The sequence below is a fragment of the Gopherus evgoodei genome, chromosome 3 (assembly GCF_007399415.2).
Source record: "Gopherus evgoodei ecotype Sinaloan lineage chromosome 3, rGopEvg1_v1.p, whole genome shotgun sequence".
In the NCBI taxonomy this organism is placed as follows: domain Eukaryota; kingdom Metazoa; phylum Chordata; order Testudines; family Testudinidae; genus Gopherus; species Gopherus evgoodei.
The window spans coordinates 151,276,459-151,303,097 of NC_044324.1; the positions used below are offsets into that span (position 1 = coordinate 151,276,459).

The window sequence follows — 26,639 nt, forward strand, 5'->3', positions numbered from 1 at the left end:
TGCTGGACCATCTTTCACCATAAGTCCTGCCAAGGCAATTAAGAGCAGATGTAGTGCCCTTTCTTTAAGTTATGTAGTTCATCATCCTGCATCAATCTGATTCTGTTCTATTTCTATTCTATTCAGGTTATCAGACTGCACCCTTCAATCTGGTATCTGAATGCCATCCAGGAATCTAGTATTAGGTATGACAAACATCTGTCACATGGACATAACTGATTTATATATACAGCCGTAGAACTTCTAGTCCTTTGCCTAATTGACAAAACCACACTGCCTTTCAGACATTTAACATCAGTGCCTTCTCAAAGACCAGGTCTCACTTTCGAGCGCCAACCCTGAAGATGTCCATCTGTATTTCCCTGTGACTGTTTTCAGAATTCATACTTTCTTTCTATGTGGGTCACTTAACTGCTCATGCTTTATTTCCTATAACTGCACACAAGTACAAGCAGAAGGTAGCAAAGCTTAATGTCTTCAAGATTTAATTTAGCTATCTCTAACACAAAAAGTTTTGATAAACGACAATAAAACAGATGAGAAAAATCAAATTTTTAGAGGCCTAAATTAATGCTTTGTATGCAAAGTCTTCTTTGGTAGCTGCTTAACACTCACAGGTCAACTATTAGTGCCCTCTCTTTTTTATTGGAAGAAAAAAGAAGACCATCAAAAATTATATTCTACCTCTGTGTCAAGAAATCCAGTTGTACTCAGTGGTCTTTTTTCTTCCAGCACTACTGTAGAAGAATTTATAGCCCAATCTTTTACTAAATCTTTCTGGTTCTCGTTGATAACAGGCCTATTATAATCCTGGCTGTCATCCACTCCAAACACCTGAAAATGAAACAAATCATTATACATATTAACCCAATGCTTTCCTGATTCAATGTTCAATTTTAATGTATGGATTGTGTCAATACTGGCATAAGTAGTCAGATCCTTCGTTTTAAAACTAATCTGACCAACTAATTTGTTGTAAAGAATAGATTATAAATTTTAGAAATAGAACAGATATTTGTCAGTTTCCCCAAATTCAGGGAAATGGTAGTTGAAATGACCAGATATGAAACAATGATTCTTCTGATCAAAATAATTAAACAGGGCACAAAAATAGTGGCCAAATCAGTGGCAAAACAAGAACATTTTAAAAAGTATTTGCCAGGTAATTTTTTATAAATATACTTTCAAAAACGAGAAATACGTGTACTTATATTTGCTACTGGTTCCGTCAATGTGTATTGTTCTAATTAAAGCAATACTTCAATTTTTTTGCTTTTTTCTGAAGAGTTCCCATTTTATATAGCAAGTGTTCTTCAGTCTCATCATGTGACCCACATCATGAACGAAGCTGTTTCTTGGACCATCTTCTCTCCCACTGATGTTTGCTTGAACACCTTCCCTTAACTTTGGTGACAGAATAACATCTCTGCAGCAACTAAAGTAATGGCTTAATTAGAAAAATAATTCAGAAAATATTAAGCATGTTTTAGTTTCTTTTAATGAAATTTGGAAGGAGGAGAGTCAGCATAACGGTACTAGTCATTTTTCCATGGACCACTGGTGGGTCAGGGACAACAGTTTGGGAACCAGGATTACAGATAGCTTGCAGTTATTTTCAAAAAAACTCAGTGGAGTTTGGGAAATAAACTCTTTAAAGCCAAGAAACATATTATTGGGAAAATTCTGTTTAGAGAGATTTAAATTAACTTTATTACTACTCTGCTACAGGCTCCAACACCAACAGGATTTTTATGTTTTTCCCTCACTGTAATTCTATGATATAATAATTGGCTCTTGCGATGTCAGAGGATTGTTTTGTCATAAGGAATAGGGAGCTTTTTAAACTACTTCTCTGTTCTTGTAAAAATCTCACTAGTAACAAAACACCACAAAAATAAGTAGATATTTTTTCTAAATGCAATATTTTTCATAGTTTTGTATGGATCGTTTATAAATGGAGAATGCTTTGGCCAGTACTAATAGATAAATCAAGATGCACTGCTCACCAAAATTCTGAACAAGTTTCTTATTTTTAAAAGTAAAAATCAGCCAATTCACCACTAGATGGCCACAATCTATAACACTTTTTCTATATCCAAGAAAACAGCAGAAGCCCAAGTACTGTAAAGAGGTCCTTTTTTTGAGTGAAAAAGTTTTGCAGGGTTCAGCAATACAAATTCCCATTTAAGCCAATTATGTAAATTTTGCCTCTAGGAGTCCATATATATTAATATTTGTGTTTTGCCAACACTTGAGAATGAGAAACCATTTTCAAATTTGTTTTATATGTCTGCACATTATTCTAGTGCAAAGAGTTAGCCTTCCACCTGATTCTATTATTTATACACTGAACATGCCTAAAATTCAAAATTATTTGGTTTATTAATTTTACCCTTTGATTTATGTCTTGATAATCTCATACACGAGTTATTTTAGAAGTAATTGGAATATCTTCTGAACCCAAGACAGGCATGATACATGATGTGATATCCATTTCCCCTTCTTTCTCTTCATTCTCCCTTCTTTTCCTGCTGCTTTTGACTAGTGCAGGTAGATGGCAAGTTTTACAGAGGCAAATAAAGTTAACTATCATGCTACCTCTTCTTTTCTTTTACTTGCTTTCTGCAGCTACTTCATCTTCCTCGTTTTATTTTCAAATAATCCTTTTGATTAACTGCTTTACAATTCTCTTTAGAAACTGAAAACAAACACCAACTATTTTATTGCATGAATGCCTGTAGAATAATGTGATCTGAATGATGCTTCACTCATACATACCTAATCAGAACTACAGGAGTAATTTGCTCTGCACATAAACTACTGACTATTATTGAACAATATTTGTTTACTATGCCCATGAATCTCTTCACCACTCTGCAAGCCCCAATGAAATCATTTCGCTTCTTCTTTTATGGAAATCACTGATGCGACAGGTTGAACGTTAAATTCTGCTTTGTTCTGTGAGGATGTTCTTGGACTGGGGAAGGATGCAAGGAATATCATCTTCTCCTTCTACACAATGGTTCTGTGAGAAGCCATAGGTAAATGTTGCTAGTAGTGCTCCCTCAGCATGAGGAGTGGGGCACTCTATAGCCCTAGGGAAGTGTCCAGTTGGATTAGGGGTTAGTACTCAGAGCCAGGAAAAGTGGGAGCACAAACATCTTTTTTTTCAGCAACTCAGCACATTTCCTGTGTTTCAGAGGCTTGCTTTTCCTTTTTGTGTTTCTGCCCTACATGGGCAAAATAATCCTACATCCTGAGTGTTAATACTTTTGTTCCCATCCTACCCCAGAGCTTCTCACTGGAGCAAGGATATGATCTAGCCCAATGACTAGTATTACAGGATGAAGAAAGAGGCAAGGAAAAGTTCTTAAATTGTCTGTGTCTTGGATATCAGCATCTTAGTCTATTCAAAACTGAATTTCATAAAAACACTCAAACGCATTTTTCAATGAGGGTCATTTTCATGCCAAATTTCAACTTTATACAACCAACCATTTTGGCTATTAAACTGGTTTTAAAAAATGTTACCTGAATTCTTCTCTAGTGGGAAAAAACTTTTTTCCCCACCTTCCCCATACTTACATAATTAAACACGTTTGTGCAAACTTAGAAAAAAGTAATCTTTGAACAGAGACTTAGCCTGCATTTTGAAAGTTTCAGAAAATTATGAGACAACTTCAAATAATTTACAAAGCGCTGAAAAGGACAATTGGTCAAATAACTTGAATTTTTGGAAGTCTGCTACACTGTCATCTATGGGAAGGTTGTACACCATAGTTTGGTGAACTTCACAAACAATGAATCACCACAACCCTCTCTCTCCTATCTTCTGTCTTTCTATGAGACAAGTAGGTATTATCACTAACGTCACACTAAGACAGAAAGATGAAATGACTTGACCAAGGCTACACAGGAATCTGGTGTCAGAAACAGAATTAGAATGCAGGCCCATGCTTCATCCACTAAAATACACCATCATTGCACCATTATACCATCCCTCCAAAGTTACTGCCTGTTCAGCAAAAGAGACAGCTCATTTGCACGTAGTAAGCTACGAGGGAACATATTAAGCTATGCGGGTCCTAGAACTCTCAGTGGCAGCCTATAATGCATTCTCCTTCCAGCCTTTCAGCTATGAGGTGACCTGAGAGCCTTCCAAATAAAGTATTTTTGTTTGCATGATTCTCAAACAAAACTTTGGACGGCTATAATGGAAGGGTATAAAATCATAGTGGCTACGCTTTCAACAGTTTACTTTGGTTTATGTTTCCAAGCCACTATCACAAGGCTTAGAAACTTACTTTTAAAGAAAGAAGCCTCAGTTTCTTTTTTTACTTTCCTAGCTCTTGTTGAGCCTCAGATAGGTCCAAAGTTCAGCTCTGTGGTCACTGCTGCTTCTGCTTTATGGGAAATCTTGAGTGTGTCATTCTAGAAGGGAAATGAAAATTCTGACTCCAGGGTCAAGACAGGTGGAGGAAAGGGAAGCTATTTTACGGAAGGCCAGTACTTTTTGTCTAATGTTTCATTCAGAGCTTGAGATCCTGCAATTAGAAGGATTTATAAATTCTGATTTGTAAATCCACAGTTTATCAGATGATGATTTCCCTTCTTAGGAGGGAGCAATTGAATGAGTGTACTATAAAAGTATAGAATCAGGCACAAAGTCTCATGCTCCTCCTACTACCAACATAATTTGCATTAAGACCTATTAATCAAATGGTCCAATTCAAGACAGAAGGCTGGTCACAAACATAGACAGTCCTGAATCTTGCTGATTATTCTTTTGGAGCTATCTATAGTTGCAAGAAAGACCACCAGTTCTCCTCAGCAGCAAACCACACAGTACAGGATTCTTCCATTAGATAGCCATGTAATGTATAGCTGTACTGTATAGATAGCTGCCACTTTTCGCTGTGGTTATAGCTTGTATCATACCACCTACAAGAAAAACTATTACAGGAAATCATGGAAACAGGAGCCTCACTGCTGATGTAACCCCAGGGAGGGCAAAAGGATGCCTGGGGAAAAAATAGTTTAAAGCCTTGAGAATTCCTTAATAAATCTACAAGAAAATTAATCACGATAAAATCAAACCCAAACTTCAGTTCATTTTTAGTTCCCAGAAGAAAGAAAAGGTTTACTGTATTTATTCTTCATTTGTGCTTATTCTAAAATGTATTCTAAGTTCTTCTGCTCATCTATAATGAAAATAGAGAAGTTTTGAAATATTTTAAATCCCTCCTCCGTCACTTATTTTACTAATATTTTCATATGTTTACAAGAAACTGAGAAGCACCATATAAGTTAAAGAACAAAAGAACATAAGGCCAGATTGTTAAAGGTATTAGCGCCTAAAGATGTATATTGGCACATAGTAGGATTTTCAAAACCACAATTTCAACAAAAGTTAGGCATCTAGGTACTTTTAAAAATCCCACCCCTCACCTATGGTCACAGTTCATGGCAACTGTACCTCTATTTCCCCTCAGTGCCCCAGCAAGGGCACATAATCTTGGTTTCCAGCTCCCCAGCTATTGTCTCTTGTGGGTGGAAACTGCCAATTCTGGTTGGACATATTCCTGGAGGTTTCATCACATGACATAATCTTTAATTAAAGATTAATCTTTAATTCCTGGAGACTCCAGGACAACCCTGGAGAGCTGGCAACCCTAGTGAAGACTCACATCTCTCCCTTCTGACCCGAACCCTAAAATGGATTCTTGCAGAATAAATCCCTCAACCTGCCCCTTTCGGGAATCCTTGTGGTTACTAGTTCATCACAGCTTCAGCTCAAAACAAGCACATGCATGACAAGCTTAGTCCAGCCTTTTATACAGATCAGAGGTCTTCGATCAGGAGTACCCAGAATCAGGTAATTGGTATACATACAATGAGTCTCTCTCCCCAGGGCATATCTTCAAAAGGTTGGCTTCAGAGGGGGAGAATTTACATTCCCCTCAGCTCAAAGTAATTCCTAGGAAATCTACTTCACACATATTGTTCCAAAAAGACCTCTGAACCTCCCTCATACACCTTTTACAGAGCACATTAATCTTATCTTCTTGCTAAAGTTCCATAAGCTCTCACAATCGTACATAAACATTTGCATTTCTAATACAATGTACCCCAAAGGTATTAACCCTAATTCAATCAGGTTTAACTTTATTGAACTAAGTTCATTCAGGATACTGTCAGGTCTGACATACCTATCTGCATCGTTAAGGCATCTAAATATCTTTAAAAATTTGACCCATAGTTCACTGTATACCTTCTTCATGAGACATTCTATATGGGCATGAACATTATCTGGTATAAATTATATTAGTGTCATAATAATCATCTTCATAAGTTTCAGCATTACAGTAATAGCCAAAGTTATAAATGAGGAATGCGGTCCTGTTGTGATGCATGCTGTATAAATGGGTTAAATTTCTAAAAAGGCCCTAAGCAACTTTGGAGCCTTTGGATTTGTCTACACAGCAAAAGAAAAAAAACCTGTGGCTGGCCCGTGCCAGTTGACTCAGGGCAGGTCCAGACTAGAGCTTTAAATCGATTTAAATAGCGTTAAATCGATTTAAAGCTGTAACCGTCCACACTACAGAGTACAGTAAATCGATTTTAAGGGTCCCAAAAATCGATTTCTGTACATCTAAACGTGCGGAGTAACCCTAAAATCGATTTTATAAAATCGATTTTATGCTAGTGTGGACGGAAACAGAAGTTAATGGCCTCCGGGACGTAACCCATAGTGCACCAGTGGCCGCTCTGCACAGGGAAAGGAACTCTACTGCTGGCCAGGTAAACAGGAAAAGCCCCGGGAACTTTGAAATTTCAGTTCCTGTTCGCCCAGCGTGGAGCTCTCAGCAGCAGAGATAACAATGCAATCTCCTGAGAATAGGAAAAGAGCTCCAGCATGGAACACACAGGAGTTACAGGATCTGATAGCTGTATGGGGAGAAGAGTCAGTGCTTTCAGAAGTGAGGTCCAGCAGAAGAAATGAGAAAACCTTTGAAAAGATTTCTAATGCCATGAGGCAGAGAGGACACAGTAGAGACTAGTTGCAGTGCAGGGTGAAAGTGAAGGAGCTCAGACAGGCGTATCAGAAGACCAAAGCAGCAAAGGGCAGGTCAGGATCTGGCCCCAAAACATGCCGCTTCTACGAGGAGCTGAACGCAACATTGGGGAACTGTGCAACGACAACTCCCCCCCTTGTCTGTGGATTCAGAGGTGGGGATAGTGATCTCTGCCCCTGCTGAAGATTTAGAGGACGGCGGAGATCATGATGAGGACCAAGAGGACCAGGAGGAGGACGAAACAGCAGAGAGCACAGAGCATCCAATTCCCAGTAACAGCCAGGATCTTTTCATAACCCTTACAGAAGTACCCTGCCAGCCCTCTCAAGCCTGTAGCACAGAAAATGATGCTGTGGAATCATCCTCTGGTGAGTGCACTTTTTTTTATTAAAAGCGTAGGCTGAATGAATGCAAGCCTTTTTTAGTGACTGATCTTCATGAGTGCTTGCATGCAGTAGCTGGAATTAGAGTTACTGGAACAGTCCGTTAACATGTCTGGGGATGGAGCGAAAATCCTCCAGGGACATCTCTATGAAGCACTCGTGGAGGTACCCCAAAAGCCTCTGCAGAAGGTTTCTGGGCAGGGCGGCCTTATTCCGTCCGCCATGAAACGAAACTTTACCACGCCATGACTGCAGCACGTAATCAGGTATCATTGCATGACAAATCCTAGCAGCAAATTGACCTGGCGACTGCTTGCATTCAAGAAGCATGATTTCTTTTTCTCTGTCTGTTATCCTCAGGAGAGTGATATCGTTCATGGTCTCCTGTTAGAAAGTAATGTACTTTTTAGTAAGGAAACAGAGATGACCATTCATTCCTTTCTTCTGTGCTGAGCCAGTAAATGAAAAACCTAAAACAATGACCCAGGTGGTGGTGGTTAGAAAGCTATTCATTACTACGGGGCGGTGTCCCCTAGCACTTGGACAGCATGAATCATCCGTACTAATTGCCATGGCAGAGGGGGGGATGGGGATAGGTAGATGGCATTACAGCTAACTACAGAGTGCAGCACAGATGTTTGTGGGAGGGAACTTTTATTTCCCTGTGCTGCACCTTTTCCATGGCTTAAGAAAAGAAACCAGTGTTGTTCCTTAAAGCACTTTGCACCAATACTGTTCATGCTACCTGATAATAGCAGGGGGTGCTGGGCACTACAAGCCAATGCACGGTTCACTACCAAATAACTTACCATTGTCTCCGGACACGGTCTGTGTGCTCCCCTGACCTGCGTCTGAGCTGAAATCTCAGTCCTCAGCCACAAGCAATGAGTATTAAAAGAATCCTAATGCGACCTTGTGGTAAAGTTACATGTGCAAGGTACGGTGAATAGCGCAGTTCACTGAGAAAGACTGTATCCATTGTTCTGTGAAATGTGTCTCTGATGATTCTTCTATCACTCTTTCCACCCCCCCCCCCACAGCTGCACATTTCTCCAGCCTCCCTCTCCCTTCTCCTGTCCGACGTGGAGGTCACATAAGAAGGCTAAGAAAAAAGAGGACGCGTGAGGAGATGTTCACAGAAATTATGGCAGTAACCCGTACTGAGAGAGCTCAGCAGGGAGACTGGAAAGGATTGGTCGCCAAGTACAGGGAGGCTGCCAGTCAACGCGAAGATAGGAGGGACCAACGCGAAGACAGGAGGGATGCTAAAAATGATTTAAGGTGGCAGGAAGATCAGCGCTGGCGGGCAGCAACGCTGGATCTTCTTCGTGATCAGACTGACATACTCCGCGATATGCTGGAAGAGCTGCAGGGTCTCAGGTTGCCTCTGCAGCCCATGTATAACCTCCCTCAGTACTCACCCTGTCCCACACCTTCCAGAACCAGGTGTGTAAGAACGCGTGGGGGAAGGGTATCTGCACCAGCCAACTACACCCCTGTGGACAGTCCAAGCAGAAGGCTGTCATTACATTGAAAACCCCTTACTGTTATCTTTCTTCCCTCCTGTACTCCTCCCAAACCTCTCCCTTGGCACCATTTACTTACTGTATTCTCAGGACATGCTATTCAAAGTCAGTGTGACGGTGGGTTGTTAAAGAAATAAAGCATGCAGCTTTGCAAAGCTTCAGGGAAGCTAGTTTGCAGCATCAGGAGTTAACACATGGGGAGGTGGGTAATACAGGGAAAATGAACAAAGCAGTCATACCGTACCATGGTCCATGATAAATCTTGTTATGTCTTCTCTGATGCGCCTTCTTCTTACCAACCTCCCTCCCCCTTCCTACAAACCTCCCTCTCTCCCTTCCCCGGAGAACCCCGAGTTATGAAATTTCATGCACAGGATTGTAACAGCAAGCATGATGATTGATTGCTGAAAGTGTCTGAATTTTAATAAACAACTCAATTTCTTTAACAAACAACAGAAACTTTATTTTCAATAAGCAAGCAGTTAAGGAAGGGTGCAGGGAAGCTCGTTTGCAGAAGCCAGAGTCAAGACATGGGGAGGTAGGTAATAACAGGGAAATAAACATACCAATCACACCGTTCCCTGGTCCATGAAGCCACTTCTGGGCTCCCATAACTGACTTTGTCTTTCCGTCCTATATCCATCCCTAACCCTAGCCATTTACTATTCTCCTACCAAAAAAACCCTATTAATGTAATTCTATTCGCAGGCTTAAAAAAAGCAAAAGGGAGGGTGCGCTGCTTACAGTGACTGTCTTATAATAAAGAATTCAATGTTTTCCAAATACACAGACAGCTATTTTAATTACCGTAAGCAAGCAGTTGTGTAAGGGTGCAGGGAAGGCAGCTTGCAGCAGCAGGACTGAATACATGGGGAGGGTGGTAATCAATGGAAAAGAAACTCAGCATTCAAACTGTACCCTGGCCCATGAGGAAGCTACTTTTCAGGGCTTCTCTGATGCGCACAGCATCCTGGTGTGATCTTCTAATTGCCCTGGTGTCTGGCTGCGCATACTCAGCAGCCAGGTTGTTTGCCTCGGCCTCCCACCCCGCTATAAAGGTCTCCCCCTTACTCTCACAGAGATTGTGGAGCACACAACAAGCCGCAATGACAAAGGGGATATTGGTTTGGCTAAGATCTGAGCGAGTAAGAAGGGTTCGCCATCTTCCCTTCAATCTGCCAAATGCACATTCAACCACCATTCTGCACTTGCTCAGCCTGTAATTAAACAACTCCTGATCACTGTCAAGGCTGCCTGTGTATGGCTTCATTAGCCAGGGCATCAAGGGGTAGGCTGGGTCCCCAAGGATAACTATAGGCATTTCAACATCTCCAACTGTTATTCTCTGGTCAGGGAAGTAGGTCCCTTGCTGCAGCCGTTTAAACAGTGTAGTGCTTCTGAAGACACGTGCGTCATGAACCCTTCCTGGCCATCCCACGTGGATGTTGGTGAAACGTCCCTTGTGATCCACCATGGCTTGCAGCACCATCGAAAAGTACCCCTTGCGGTTTATGTACTGGGCGCCCTGGTGCTCCGGTGCCAAGATAGGGATATGGGTTCCATCTATGGCCCCCCCACAGTTAGGGAATCCCATTGCAGCAAAGCCATCCACAATGGTCTGCACGTTTCCCAGAGTCACAACCTTTCGAAGCAGCAGCTTAATGATTGCTTTGGATACTTCCAGCACAGCAGCCCCCACAGTAGATTTTCCCACTCCAAACTGATTACCGACTGACCGGTAGCTGTCTGGCGTTGCAAGCTTCCAGATGGCTATTGCCACTCGCTTTTCCACTGTGAGGGCTGGTCTCATCCTGGTATTATGCCACTTCAGGACAGGAGAAAGTGAGTCACAAAGTTCAAAGAAAGTGGTCTTACGCATGCGAAAGTTCCGCAGCCACTGCGAATCGTCCCACAGCTGCAGGACTATGCGGTCCCACCAGTCAGTGCTTGTTTCCCTTGCCCAAAAGCGGCGCGGAACGGGTAGAACCTCCCCCATAACCGTCAGGAGCTCCAAAGTGCAGGGGCCCGGGGTGTCAGAAAACTCGTTCTCCAAGTCCTCATCACTGTCGTCCCCGCAGTCAAGCATTCTCTCTTGCATTTCTGACTCATGGTTCAGCATGGATAGCACGATAATGCGTGAAGTATTTACAGCATTCGCGATCAAGGATAAGAGCAGACCTGGATCCATGCTTGCTGCAAAATGGCGTTTTCTCACTGCAGCCAGTAAAAACCGCGCAAAGTGATTGTGTTGCGCTGACAGGAGGGGGGGGGTTGAGGCTGTACCCAGAACCACCCACGACGGGGATTTTGGCCCCATCAGGCACTGGGGTAGTATCCCATAATTCCAAAGGCCAGGGACCCGTGCAGGAACTGTGGGATAGGTACCCAGAATGCAACACTCAGGGAAAAGATGGACGCCAGGGAACATGGACGCTCAAAATCGATGTAAGTAGCCCTAGTGTGGACGCACAAAATCGATTTTATAAAGTCTGCTTTATAAAATCGATTTTAACCTGTAGTGTGGACATGGGCTCAGACTCACCAGCTCGGGCTGCAGGGCTGTTTCACTCAGGCTGGAGCCTGAACCCTGGGACTGTCCCAGCCCACAGGGTCCTAGAGTCTAGGCTCCAGCCTGAGGCCAGAAGTCCACATAGTAATGAAACACCCCACAGTCAGAGCCCCGTGAGTCCAAGTCAGGTGGCACAGGCCAGCCATTGGTTTTTCTTTGCTGTGCAGACATATCCTAAGTCTCATTTTCAAAAGGCACTTAAGAGACAAGAGAGTAACAAATAAGGGGCAGGAAGGGAATGGAGTAATAATAAAGGCAATGATAAGATTATTCAGTAACACAGATTAACTATAATACAACTCAGTGATTCTGAAAATGAAGATCTATGTAACCTATACATTCAAGAGTAATCACAGTTATGTCCACCTGTCCCAGCTAAGCTGCCAGTTACCATGCCAGCAAAACTAGATCTTGAAGAGGGATCTGAAAGAGGAAAGAGCAGTGGCCTTTACAGATTAGTTCAGGAAGGGAGTTCTATGTGTAAGGAGATGCATGAGAGAACGCACAGGTGGGAGAAATGGACAAATGAGCATTCAAGACTGACATCACTAATGAAACAGAAGTATAGTGAGGAAGTTCAATAATGAGTGGGCGGCACATTGAAAAGTGTGCTAATGGCAAAGCTAGTAGAAACCAAGGAGCCAGTGGAAGAATTTTTTAAAAAGTGGGTGACAGAGAAAGTAATAGAAAAAAGACAAATTATTTTAGCAGCTGTGTTTTACATGGACTTGGGCAAGGGTAGGTGGAGTTTCAGGGAACCCAGAGAGGTGAAAGTTACAGCAATCAAACTGTGAGAGAAGGTCGTCCTGGACACAAGCTTTAGATATAGGGACAGAGAGATAAAGTTGAATTTTAGAAATTTGTTACCAGGATTTGGATATAGTCTAGATGTGCAGGGCAAAAAAGTAGAAAGTCAAGAAGAATCTAACATTACAGACCTGAAAGAGAGGAAGGATGGTGGGGATGTCCAACAAAGAGTGGGGGAACGGAAAGGGTTTCAGAGTCAAGTCCCGGAGCTCACTATTGTCAGGGTTAAGGTTAAGCTCAAACTGAGCTCCTGTTCTTTTTCCACTAGTGATGGTAGCCCATGTGTTCATAACAATTTAAAACAGATCATTCTTAGGTCAAAACCACTGATCACACAGAAGAAACACTGATAAAAAAACCAGGAATATTCTTTCCTTTGAAAAAGAGTGTTACACTATACTGGAGTAGAATTCACATGCCCACTTCCCTATCTATACATATGGCCTACATTTAAGTTGCTTTTCAAACTCAGATTCAATGGATTTTGTTCTTGAGAGTCACCTTTGAAAAACATTTTAAAATAATAGCTTTTTAGCATGTAACCCAGGAGAACAGGTCAATTGTATAGTGCAGACTGGCCTCATGAAGTGATCTTAAACTTTCGCACAAATTCTATAAATCATTCCTATTACAAAGTAAACAAGTAAAATCAGAAAAAACAAAAAATACTTCCCCAAAATAAAAATTAAAACAGTAATTGAGAATTTGCTAGAGCAAAAGGGCTTCTCAAATAAGAAACCAAAGATATCAATGTGACAAATCTAATATTCTCCCACATTCTTTCAGAAGCCAGTTACATATCCATGTGCGTGCATGTATTTTGTACTTGCTTGTCATAATGAAGTCTTCATTCTCCATAGGGCTTCAAAATTTAAAACAAAATAATTGCCCCAAGAAGTCCAAAGTCTAGCTAGATCTTTGAAAAGCAAATTCAGCACTCACTTTCTGTAGTTCTTCCTTAACCAGGGTAAAGACAAGTATCACTTCTTGAAAAATGGCAAAACAAAACAAAAAATCAGGATAAATTTCCTCAGCTGATTCACTGGGTGTTATTATTCCCAATGACCTTTCAATATATTAATTATTTATGAGTCCAGTTCTGTGACCAGGAATATTTGTTGGGCTGATGTACTGTTCTTTTTGGCATGAATCATTAGAGCTACGAAAAGAGTAATTAAGCCACAGGGGTGTGCAAAATCCATCAGATTTGGAAGCTATTTTCTAAAGAGAAATGTCTGTCTTAATACCTTCAATTTTCTTTTGAATAACAATTTAAATGTGTAGAGATTGTTCACTCTTGGTTTATTTATTCACACTTATTATCAGTTCTTTGATTTTATTTTCAGGGTAATTTACTATCTACAATGCTGCAAAAAGATTTAAAAATGTTCTCTCAAATCTCTCTTTATGACAGCATTGTAAAATTCCATTCACACACATTTTTAAATAAGTAAAATATAATTACTGTTTTAGTCAGTCATTATTATAAAGTGTTGAGTAAACAGATTTTGCAATATGATTGCTACACAATTTCTAATGTCTGTGAGAATGCTTTGTTTTATCATATGGATAATGTCCTATGATTATATCTGCCTGTTAAAATACACACAGGAAGGTTGGAATGCTTTTTGTTAAAAATAATGGACATACCCCTCCCTTATTTACAGTTTTAATTCAAATCCTTACAATTGCTGCTTAAATACAGATATCGTAAGGTTTAATGTAGTTTACCATTCACATTTACAAACTAGATTACTACAAATACAATAATGAGAGCATAATAAAATGCATATTAATATATTTTTAAACAAAATAGCCCTGCTGTTCCAACATTCATATAGTAACTAGTTATTAATCTTAAAATTACAGTGTAAAGCATTCCTGAATGAATCCTCTTCACATACAGAAATAGTTTTATAGTGAATATTGATTTTTCTCCCTTACAGCTGCCAGAATATTGATATAGTTATTACTTAAGGACTTGCAAAAGAGAACATAAAACCAATGAGCACAAGCTTTCTATGACAATGGAAAGCTTTTAAAAGTGTACAGCTAAAAAATGAGTTTTATTTCAAATGCACCTCTGCTCAGAAAAGCAACTGTAAAGATGGAATTGTGAAGTTCTATATTTGTCTTCCACTGACTTCCACACCAAAACTACTCAGTTCACAAGTAAAAAGGACGTGAAATTCAAGTTGGTTCTTTTGGCTGGCACGTAAACAAGCATAAAGACTCTTTCAGTAGAAAGCCCTCAGATCAACAAGGGAGAATCCACAGCAGCCCTTGATGAACAAACTTATGTTAGTAACAAACAGTATGAATGACTTGCACACAAGGAGCTGGTCTAATTGAGTGAGGAGATGCCGTTTTAGTCACCTTTCAAAGCAGAACCACATTAATACAACTGCTTAGAAATGCTCAATTTTTTTTTATTATTATTAAAGAATGATTGTAAAGAGAAGAAATAGAAAGTAAAGGAGAAAAGCTTTATGGTTGTGCCTATAAGAGTACAACTTCATAAAATTAGCTTAAATTGGGTATCCTAAAACAATTTTAAAAAAGACAAGGTGACCTTGAGTCAAAGTATTCTTTCAAACAATTTTGGGCAGAAAGTCTAGATTTCCAGTATGCATTATTTAAAAACACGTCACTCCAAGTTTTTTTTTTTTAAAGTACTATGATGCTATGCACATTAACAGAATCTCTGCACAACTAACTTCTGTTCATCCTGTTAACTTGGAACATTAAAATAAAACATTATCTATTGTTCCAAAAATAAATTAATTTTTATTTAAAAGTGAAAACTGATCCATGATGCCAATATGCTACGAGAAAAGACAGTTACCTTTTCCATAACTGGTGTTCGAGATGTGTTGCTCATGTCTATTCCACAACAGGTGTGCATGCTCGCCAGGTGCACCGATCCCAGAAGTTTTTCCCCTAGCAGTACCCATGGGGGGGAACGCCCCCATAAGCCCTGGAGTGGTGCCTGCCTGGCACTGTATAAGGGGCACTGCGTGCTTCCACCACCCTCAGTTCCTTCTTGCCAGACAACTCCGACAGAGGGGAAGGAGCGTGGGATGTGGAATAGACATGAGCAACATATCTCAAAGAACATCAGTTACGGAAAAGGAAACTGTAATTGTCTTTTCTTTTTTGAGTGATTGTTCATGTGTATTCCACAATAGGTGATTCCAAGCTATATCTGTTGGAGATGGGTAGGAGTTCACAAGTTCCCAGGACAGAGGACAGCCCTGAGGAACAAGATGTCATTCCTGGTCTGGGAGATGATCGAATACCGCGAGGTGAACATGTGAACTGAAGACCATGTAGCAGCCCTACAAATGTCCTGGATGGGGACGTGGGCCACGAAGGCAGCTGATGAGGCCTGTGCCCAAGTCGAGTGTGCCCTCGCAATGGGTGGCTGGGGGGACACCCACCAGCTCATAACAGGAATGGATGCACGAAGTGATCCAATTGGAAAGCCGCTCAGTGGAAATCGGCTGATCCCTCGAGTGCTCTGCCGAGGTGACGAACAGTTGCAAGGACTTTCTGAACAGCTTAGTCCACTCGAGGTAGAAAGCCAGAGCCCGCCACACATCAAGCGTGTGGAGACAGTGCTCCTCACTGGAGGCGTGAAGCTTGGGGCAGAGGACTGGTAGAAAAATCTCCTGACCCATGTGGTGGGCAGAGACGACCTTCGAGAGGAACGTGAGGTGTGGACAGAGCTGGACCTTGTCCTTATCAAAGACTGTGTATGGCGGCTTGGAGGTCAGGAAGGCCACCTTCCACGAGAGGTGAGAGCAGGAACAGGTGGCTACTGGTTCAAATGGGGGCCCCATAAGTCAAGCCAGCACCAGGTTTAGATCCCACTGTGGGACCGGGAGCCTAGAATACGGTAAAAGACAGTCCACATCCTTAAGGACCTGGCCAGTCATAGCATGGAAAAATACCGTGTGCCCTTGCACTGGCAGATAGAAGGCCGACATGGCTGCCAGGTGCACACTGACTGATGAGGGCACCAAGGATAAGCTTGATCGGTGCGGTCACCAGGGAGACATTTGGTCCACCGCCCACCTAGAAAACTGGGACCACTTCTCCAAGTAAGTGCAGCGAGTCGGGGGCTGTCTGCTTTCAAGGAGGACACACTGAACCTGCTCTGAGCATGTCCTTTCCTTTCCACCTAACCATTGAGCAGCCATGCCGTGAGGCGAAGAGCTGCTAGGTTGGGATGGAGGAGGCAGCCCTGGCCCTGAGAAAGCAGGTCCAGGCGGAGCGGCAATGGCGAAGCTACCGCCAGGCCTGTGAAGGTCCCATACCAATGCTGCCTGGGCCACACCGGGGCAATCAGGAGGATCTGGGCCTTGTCCATGTCCAACTTTATCTTCTCCAGGACCCTGCTGATTAGAGGGAACGGGGGAAAGATGTAGAGAAGCCAGCCTGACCAGGACAGGTGAAAAGGCATCAGAGATAGTGCCCCTCCTCAGGCTCCCCTTGGAGCAGAACCGGGGGGATTGCTGGTTCTGCCAAGTCGTGAATAGGTCCACCTGGGGAGTTCCCGACCTTCGGAAGAGCCGGTGGGCCACTTCTGGGCAGAGGGACCACTCGTGTTGCAAGCAAGGGACAACTCATGTTGCTCAAGCAATCCACCCTCTCGTTCTGGGCACCAGGTAGGTGGAAGGCCTTCAGGTGGATGTCATGGGCTATACAAAAGTCCCACAGGCTTTGTGGCAGAGGATCGGGCCCTGCCTTGCCTGTTGATATAGAATATTGAAGCTTTGTTGTCTGTGAAGACCCTGACTACCTTGCCCTCCAGGTGCGAGTGGAAGGCCATACATGCCACCCACATCACCCTGAGCTCCTTGACGTTTATATGCAGGGTTAGGTCTTGAGACGACCACAGGCCTCGGGTCTGAAAGTTCCTCACATGGGTCCCCCAACCCAAGTTCAATGCATTGGACACCAGCTTCAACGACGGGGCCCTGTCCCTAAACAGGACCCCTTGGAGCATGTTGTTTGGGGTGGATCATCACTTTAGGGAGGTGATCACAGAGTCTCGCATGGTGAGGACCGTGTCTATCCTGTCCGTAGCCTGGGAGAACTCTGAGGCCAACCAGAGCTGGAGGAGCCTCATCCTGAGTCTGCGTGATGGACCACGTATGTGCACGCTGACATGTGACCCAAGAGTTGCAGGTAAACCCTGGCAGTTGTCACCGGGAACCTTGTGACTGAGTTGATGAGACCTTTCATGGTCTTGAATCTGTCTGGTGGGAGAGCGGCCCTGACCAATGCTGTGTGCAGGAGCGCTCCGATAAACTCTATGTGTTGGACCAGGATTAACATGGACTTGGTGTTGTTTACCAAGAGGCCCAAGGAGGTGCATGTGGACAGGAGGAGTGCCATGTGATCCCTCACCTGCGACCAGGAGGTGCCCTTGACAAGCCAATCGTCCCGATGGGGAAATATCTGGACCCCCCGTGACATTAAGAGCGTAATATTTCATTGGAAGGGGACAGGGCCAGACAGAGTTAATTAACTCACAGACTGACCTGACTCATGGCCGAACTTTTAGAGATTGGTTAGGAAGATACGTAAATAAACAGAGCTTTGAAATGCAGGCCTGTATTGTTAGAAATAGAAGGGCAGATGTTTGCTCAGGTCTTGTGATGTAAGCAAACAAGTCTTGTCTATTGCTACAGCTTTGATTCAAAGATAAAAAAAGTATTAACATTTAGGAAGACACTTGAGTAAAATAGTATTATTGTCTATATGTGTCTTTGAAGGTTGTGGTAACCTGCATCTGAAGTGTTCAATGGATAAATTACCCTTTGCTAATTGCCAGGATGTTTGGGAGAAGGAAAGTTAAACCTATTGTTTTCACAGGCCAAAAGGCTACTGGAAATGTGTAAGAACCCTGGGACGCGATCCTACTTCATCTCAGATCTGCTTTGGTTTTCAAGAGGGGGAAACCTTAAGCCATAAGAATTGAGATCCCCAGTCACTGATTGGAGTCCACCTGAATATGGACATTGGACTATAACCCATGGACTATATCTAAAAGGACTTTTGGCAACTACAAGCTCATCTCTGCTATGTGCCTGGACCTCAAGAAATTGAACTCAAGCCTGTAGGTATATTGATCTTTAACCAACACACTCTCTCTCTTCTTTTTAAATAAATTTTAGCTTAGTTAATAAGAATTGCCTATAAGCGTGTATTTTGGGTAAGATCTAAGTTATAATTGGACCTGGGTGTGTGGTTGATCCTTTGGAAGACCCTTTTCTTTTATATGATGAGATAAGAGTTTCCGTAATCATCATCATATCTGATATGTGTGTCTGGATGGAGGCCTGAGGCTGGGTACTTTAAGGGAACTGCATTGTTTGGACTTCTGAGTAACCTGTATGGTAATACAGAAGTTGTTTTGTGCTGGCTTGGTAAATCTAGTACTGAAATATCCACCAGCTTTTGGGGTTTGTTTGCCCCATTCTGTTTGCAGTTCACCCTAATTGAGTGAGCTCAGTTGGCTCCCATGGGAAACATCGTCACACTCCCGCCGTCTGAGGTAGGCCGCTACCACCGACATGCATTTTGTAAACACACTGGGGGCAGTGGACAGACCAAACGGCAGGACCGTGAATTGGTAATGATTCTGTCCCACCATGAAATAGAAAGTGCCTGTGCCCCTTGAATATGTGAATGTGGAAGTATGCATCCTGTAGATCAAGGGCAGTGTACCAGTTCCCGGGATCCACGGAGGGGATGATGGAGGCCAGGGAGACCATGTGGAACTTGAGCTTCACCGTGTACTGGTTCAGACCTTGGAGGTCAAGGATGGGCCAGAGGCCCCTTTGGCCTCTGGGATAAAGAAATAACAGAAGTAATACCCCTTGCCCATGAACTCCTAGTGTACCGCCTCTATCACTCCTAGTCCTAGGAGCCGCCCCAACTCTTGCTCGAGCAGAGTTTTGTGAGAGGGGTCCTCCAGGAGGGACAGGGACGGGGGGGTGGTTAGGTGGGGAGGAAGTAAACTGGAGGGTGTAACCCCGGAAGATGGTGTTCAGGACCCATCGGTCCAAGGTTAGTCGCGATCATTCCAGGAGGAACGCACACAAACGGATGGAGAAGGGAAGCTTTATTGCGGGTGGATACCTGATGAGGATTGGCAGGGTGCCCCCAAGCATCCTGTCAAAAAAGCTTTTTCCCTGCCTGCTTGCCCCTGGAGGACCCAGGGTGGGGTGCAGGCTGAGACTGCCTCGGAGGGCATCTCTTATAGTCTTGTTGCTTCTTATGGGCGGCCTTGTACTTCGAGAGGGCGGCCTGAGTGAGAGTCTGCTGTGGCTTGAACTTAGGTTTTGCCGGAGCCAGGACATAGTGGCCTAGAGTCTGGAGGGTCATGCGGGGTTCTTTCATGCCATGCAGCCTTGTATCTGTTTCTTCTGCAAACAGAGCCTTCCCATCAAACGGGAGATCCTGCATGGAAGACTGCACCTCGCTGGACAGCCCAGAGAGCAGGAGCCATGACGCCCATCTCATGAACACCACGGAGGCCATTTATTGTGCAGCCGTGTCCGCAGCATCCGAGGCTGCCTGCAGACATGCCCTGGCGGCCATTGCCCCTTCCTCCATTAGCACCCTAAACTCCTTCCTACCATGCTCTTGGAGGGAGTCCTCAAACTTAGGCAGGGAGCCCTACAGATTGAGTTCATACTGGCCCAGAAGAACCTGATGGTTCACCACTTGTAACTAGAAGCTCGAAGATGAATAAATTTTCCTTCCGAAAGAGTCCAGTCTCCAAGAATCTTTGTTCTTTGGGGTTGGGGCTTCCTGACCCTGCTGTTCCCTACGGTTGACCGACTCGACCACCAGGGAGTGGGCGCCGGGTGGGTATACAAGTACTCATGCCCTTTAGTGGGTACAAAGTACTTATGTTCCACCTTTTTAGTGATGGGGGCATTTGAAATCTTAGCCACCCCTTCATGGAGAGGCAAGGCCACCCTACCCGGTGCCAATGGGGACAATACGTTCAACAGGGAGTCCGAGGGCTCCTCCATCTCCTCTGCCTGGAGGTGTAGGCTTGCTGCTACCCTCTTTAAGAGTTCTTGGTGGGCCCTGAAATCCTCCTGCAGGATGGAGGGGGGGGCGCAATCGCCTCCTCCGGGTGGGGCAAAGAGGCTGGTGCGGTGCTCAGGGTGTCATCCGGCACTGGAGGGTCCACAACCTGGTCAAACTCTGGGTGCGGTGCCGAGGACTTACATCCTACTAATTCTTTTCTTGGGGGTCTGGAGAGGAGGGCCAATGGTGTTTCTGAAGCTCTAGCCACCAAGCTCCACCGGGAGCTGCAACAGAGATCACGGTGCTCACTGGTACTATTGGGCCGGCCATGATGCTCGGTGCCACTGCACACTCGGGGCTGGCTGTCCAGGTTGGCTGGCCTGGCCCATCAAAGGACTGCTACAAATGGAGGCCGGGCTGGGATAAGATCGGCTGCTGTCTCTGGACCAGTAGGGGTGGCAGTGCTGAGATCTACGACGGCCATGGGACTGTGATCTCAACGTGGAGGACCGGTACTGACGGTAATAGCTACTCCACAAACAGCCTTGATGGACGGACCTGCGATGGCAAGACACCGGCGATCGACGCCCGGGGCTGCGATATCTTCGCAGAGACTTGGTGTGAGAGTCTGAGCGGGAACGGCATCAACGATCATGCTGTGACTGACTGTGGTACTCTCTCTGAGACGAGGACCGACGGTGATATCTGCTATGAACGGCGTTTGGACATAGGGAGAGGCCTGTCCTGAAGGGGCTGGGCTACTCCGTTCATCTTGAGTCGGAGGCCTGGGGCCTGGTGGGGATCAAAGACTGCCCAACATGGGCCTAGACTCAGTCCCAGACTTCCCTCCATGCTGCTGCAAAGAGGAAGTCTTCCTGTCCCTCTTGGCATGCCCCGTGGATGGGGAGCGGTGCCGGCTAGTCGATGGCACGGGAGGGTCGCCATGTACCAACTCCGCAGTGCTGGTTTGGAGCGGCGTGCTGGGGTCGGGATCGGCGCAGACTCCATCAGGATGGCCCGGAGCCTAATGTGCCTCTCTCTTTTGGTCCGAGGCTTAAACGACTTGCAAATCTTGCACCTTTCGCTGATATGGGTTTCTCCCAAGCAGCGCAAACAGTGTGGGTCACTCCTTGACATAGAATGCATACAAGAGCCGCACGACTTAAACCCCAGGGTGTGGGGCATGCCCCGGCCTAGGCTCACAGATTGACTAAACTAACTAAACAGCTAACTAATTAGAGGTACTAATGCTGAGTGAACTAACAGTTCTGGGGATGAGCTACAGTAAACTGGAACAGAGCAGTTCCGATGCACCTTCACTGGTGGCAAGAAGAAACTGACGGTGGGGGGAGCGCACAGCTCCCCTTACACTGTGCCAGGCAGGCACCGCTCCAGGGATTGTGGGGGTGCTCCCCCACTACTGGTACTGCTAGGGGAAAAACTTCTGGCACAGGTGCACGTGGCGAGCATGCACACCTACTGTGGAATATACATGAGCAATCACTCGAAGAAGAACAGAATATAGTTAAATGATTATAGTGAATTTCTCCATGTAGAAACTTTTCTAAGAGTTTGATTTCTATGGATTAGGCCTTAGTATGGCTATATGTAGGGAATAAAATGGTTTTGTTAGTGAAGAATGGAAATGTTTCATGTAAACACTTATCAGCAACCTTATCTTTCAACTTAAAATAGCATTACAGTTAAAAGAAACAATTGTGAAACCAAAATAATTTAAAAATATTTTCAGCTGAGCCTGATGTTTCCACAGGTAGCTGAATAACCACAGGACTCCATTTGCCCTGGCAAGATAGGATTACGAGCTCTATTATGATCCCGATATTATGTATTATATATTATGATACTGTATTATGATACTGATCATGATTACAGCACACACATGCTCTAGAACAGGCCTGCACAACATGCGGCCCGCGGAGCCTCACTGTGCGACCCACGGGGCGATTCTAAATCCCCCCGACAGAGAGCACTGCGGGCAGCCCAGAGCCCTTTGAATACCAGCTGCAGCAGGGAATCAAAGGGCTCTGTGCTGCCCGCAGCGACTGGGAGACCAGAGCCCTTTAAATCTCAGCTGTGGCCGGGAGTCAAAGGGCTCTGGGCTGCTGGCAGCCGCGGGGAGCCCAGAGCCCTTTAAATCCCAGCTGCGACCGGGAATCAAAGGGCTCTGGGCTGCCCGCAGAGATTCCCAGCCGCACCTGGGATTTAAAGGGCTCAGGGCTCCCCACAGCGATCGGCAGTCCAGAGCCCTTTGAATCCCGACCGCGGCTGGGATTTAAAGGGCTCAGAGCTCCCCACGGCTGCGGGCACCCCAGAGCCCTATGAATCCCAGCTGCGGCTCCGGCGGCGGGGCTGGCTGGGATTTAAAGGAGTCAGGGCTCCCCGCAGCTGTGGGCAGCCCAGAACACTTTGAATCCCGGCCCTTGGCCACTGATTGCCCCCTCCCCGGACCCCTGCCCCAACTGTCCCCCAGGCCCCCCGCCCCCTATCTAAGCACCATTGGTCTTTGTCCCCTGATAACCCTCTCCTGGGACCCCTGCCTCCAACTGCCCCCCAGGACCCTAGCCCCTATCTAAATGCTGCTGCTCCTTTTCCCTCGATTGCCCCCTCCCAAGACCCCTGCCCCAACTGCCCCTTGGGATCCCAGCCCCTATCTAAGCCTCCCTTCTCCTTGTCCCCAACTGCCCCCTCCTGAGTCCCCCAACTTCCCCCAAGGACCCCACCCCCTACCTGTCCCCTGATAAACCCTTGGGATTCCCATGCCTATCCAACTGCTGCCTGTCCCCTGACTGCCCCCCCGAACTCCCACCCCATCCAACCCCCCCTGCTCCCTATCCCTTGACTGCCCCCCAGAACCCCCTACCCCTTCTCCAACCCCCCAGCCCCCTTATCGTGCCACTCAGACCAGTGTGTCTGGCTCCATGCAGCTCCAGACACGTTGCTGCCATGCTCTCTCGAGGAGCCCACAGCCCCCCACCCCCCAGCACCTGCCTTCCAGTTTTGAACACCTCAAAATTCAAGAGCGCTTAAGCTCAGTTTGGGCAGCTGTTACTTCATTTCTCCCAAATCAAATATACTGATCCACTACAACTTGCTGTAGAAAAAGTAGGATAAAATTGAGCAAGAAATGCTTCCCAGTGGTTATTAGGACTGGAATTGCTATTTTCAACAGCCATTGCCTTTTTTTTTGTTTGTTTAAAAGGAAGACAGTGATATTGCATTGGCAAATTCCCCATAGAAAGAAAGAGTGGAACAAAAGAACAATAAAGGCACCTCAACTTTTCCTCATTTATGGAGGGCAGTCTTATAATATGCATCCAGATATCCTCCAATCACACAAGCTGAAAATTGTTCCACTTTACTGCAGCTCTGTAACCATATGGGAACCAATTCTGTCTGTGTTTTGTGCACATCCAAAATTCCTGCTGAATGACCCGCCCTGGGAGAGAGTTACCAGTGACCCAGGGCTGGGGCAGCAGAAGGTGTGTGTGGGGGAGCCCAAGACTGGGGCAGCAGCGGGCTGGGGGGAGGGCACTGGTGAGGAAAAGAGGGGGAAGCCCAGCGTTGGGGCAGCAGGGTGTGTGTGTGTGTGGGTGGGGAGAGAGAGCCCAGGAATGGGGCAGCGGGGGGTACAGGAGGGAGCCCAGGTCTGGGACAGGTGGCAGCCAAATTTTTTTTTTTTTTGCTTGGGGCAGCAAAAAACCTGGAACCGGCCCTGCCAAGTTCCCCCAGCTGCCGGAGCCCCGAGCCCTTAAATTTGACCCTGAGGGCTCCCAGCCACCTCTTCAGCTGAGAGCCCCTGGTTGATTTAAAATAAAGTATCACCTCCCCACCCCCAAACTTCCTTTTTGGCCCACAGCTGTTTTGGTGGGGCAGCGCTGGGGAAGGAGGGTTTGTTTTCGCAGGGCTGGGCAGCCCTGGGGCGGGGTGTTTCTGCAGGGTGGGGAGGTTTCGGCCCTCAGCTGTTTTCTTTGGAATAATGTGGACTTCGCCGCTTTACGAGTTGTGCAGGCCTGCTCTAGAATGTGAAGGAACAGAATAGGAAAATGCCGACTGAAATTCTCCTAAGTGTAGTAGTAAGCTTAATGCAGCATTTTATGGCCTTAAGAGATTCAGGAATGTACTGCAATGTAGTTACTGTTGAGACAAACTGGACCTAGTTTAAATAAAGAATCACAAGACTGGAAGGGACCTTGAGAGGTCATCTAGTCCAGTCCCCTGCACTAATGCCAGGACTAGGCTGGGATTATTTAGTTTGTGTTGGTCCTGCTTTGAGCAAGGGGTTGGACTAGATGACCTACTGAGGTCTCTTCCAACCCTAATCTTCTATGATGCTAAGTATTATCTAGATCATCCTGACAGGTGTTTGTCTAACCTGCTATTAAAAATCCTCTGATGATGGAGATTCCTTAATCTCCCTAGGCAATTTATTCCAGTACTTAACCACCATGACAGTTAGAAAGTTTTTCCTAATGTCCAACCTAAACCGCCCTTACTGCAATTTAAGCCCATTGCTTCTTGTCCTATTCTAAGAGGTTAAAGAGAACAATTTTTCTTCCTCCTCTTTGTAACAACCTTTTATGGATTTGAAAACTTATCATATCCCTTTCTCAGTCTTCTCTTAAACAAACCCATTTTTTTCAATCTTTCCTCATGGGTCATGTTTTCAAGACCTTTAATCATTTTTGTTGCTTTTCTCTGGACTTTCTCCAATTTCTGAAATGTGGAGCCCAGAACTGGACACAATATTCTAGCTGAGATCTAATGAGTGTGGAGTAGAACAGACAGAAGATTTACTTCTCGTGTCTTGATCACAACATTCCTGGATAATACATCCCAAAATGATACCCGCTTTTTTTTTTGTTTTTGTTTGCAACAGTGTTATACTGTTGACTCATATTTAGCTTGTGATCCACTATGACCCCCAGATTCCTTTCCACCATACTCCTTCCTAGGCAGTCTTTTCTCATTTTGTCTGTGTGCAACTGATTGTTCCTTCCTAAGTGGAGTACTTTGCATTTGTCCTTATTGAATTTCATCCTATTTACTTCAGACCATTTCTTCAGTTTGTCCAGATCATTTTGAATTTGAATTCTATCCTCCAAAGCACTTGCAAGCCCTCCCAGCTTAGTATCATCTCCAAACTTTATAAATGTACTCTCTATGCCATTATCTAAATCATTGATGAAGATATTGAACAGAACCAGACCCAGACTGATCCCTGAGGGATCCCCCTTGATAGGCCCTTCCAGCCTAACTGTGAACCTCTCTGGAAACAGTTTTCCAATCAGTTATGAATCCACCTTGTAGCTCCATCTAGGTTGTATTTTCCTACTTTGTTTATGAAAAAATCATGAGAGACAGTATCAAAAGCCTTACTGAAGTCAAGATATAGCACATCTACTGCTTCCCTTCTATCCAGAAGGCTTGCTACTCTGTCAAAGAAAGCTATTAGGTTGGTCTGACATGATTTGTTCTTGACAAATCCATGTTGACTGTTACTTATCACCTTATTATCTTCTAGGAGTTTGCAAACTGATTGCTTCCTTATTTGCTCCATTATCTTTCCCGGTACTGAAGTTAAGCTGACTGGTCTGTAATTCCCTGGGTTGTCCTTATTACCCTTTTTATAGATTGGTAATATATTTGCCCTTTTCCAGTCCTCTGGAATCTCTCCCATCTTCCATGACTTTTTGAAGATAATCACTAATGGCTCAGATATTTCCTCAGTCAACTCCTTGAGTATTCTAGGATCAGGCCCTGGTGACTTCAAGACATCTAACTTGCCTAAGTAATTTTTAACTTGTTCTTTCCATATTTTATCCTTTGATCCTACCTCATTTTCAAGTAGCATTCACTATGTTAAACATCCAATCGCTACTAACCTTTTTGGTGATGACTGAAACAAAAAGGTTATTTAGTATTTCTGCCATTTCCACATTTTCTGTTATTGCTTCCACCCCACCCCCACTACTGAGTAACAGGCCTACCCTGTCCTTGATCTTCCTCTTGCTTCTAATGCATTTGTAGAATGTTTGCTTGTTACCTTTCATGTCTCTAGCTAGTTTACTCTCATTTTGTGCCTCAGCCTTTCTAATTTTGTCCCTACATACTTGTATTGTCTGTTTATATTCATCCTTTGTAATCTGACCTAATTTCCACTTTTTGAAGGACTCTTTTTTTGAGTTTCAGATCACTGACTATC

The 26,639-nt window shown here is 44.6% G+C and overlaps 1 protein-coding gene across 8 annotated transcripts in view; it reads right to left on the minus strand.

Moving 5' to 3' along the window:
• CEP170 (centrosomal protein 170) overlaps positions 1 to 26,639 on the minus strand; it is a 120,584-nt gene that overhangs the window by 60,690 nt on the left and 33,255 nt on the right. For 7 of the 8 annotated variants that reach the window (XM_030556996.1, XM_030556992.1, XM_030556991.1 and 4 more), the window contains exon 6: positions 685 to 834. The exons of the other annotated variant lie outside the window; for it this stretch is intronic. In XM_030556996.1, the coding sequence (XP_030412856.1) occupies positions 685 to 834 (150 nt within the window). The remainder of the gene's footprint in view (positions 1 to 684; positions 835 to 26,639) is intronic. 8 annotated transcript variants of the gene reach the window in all.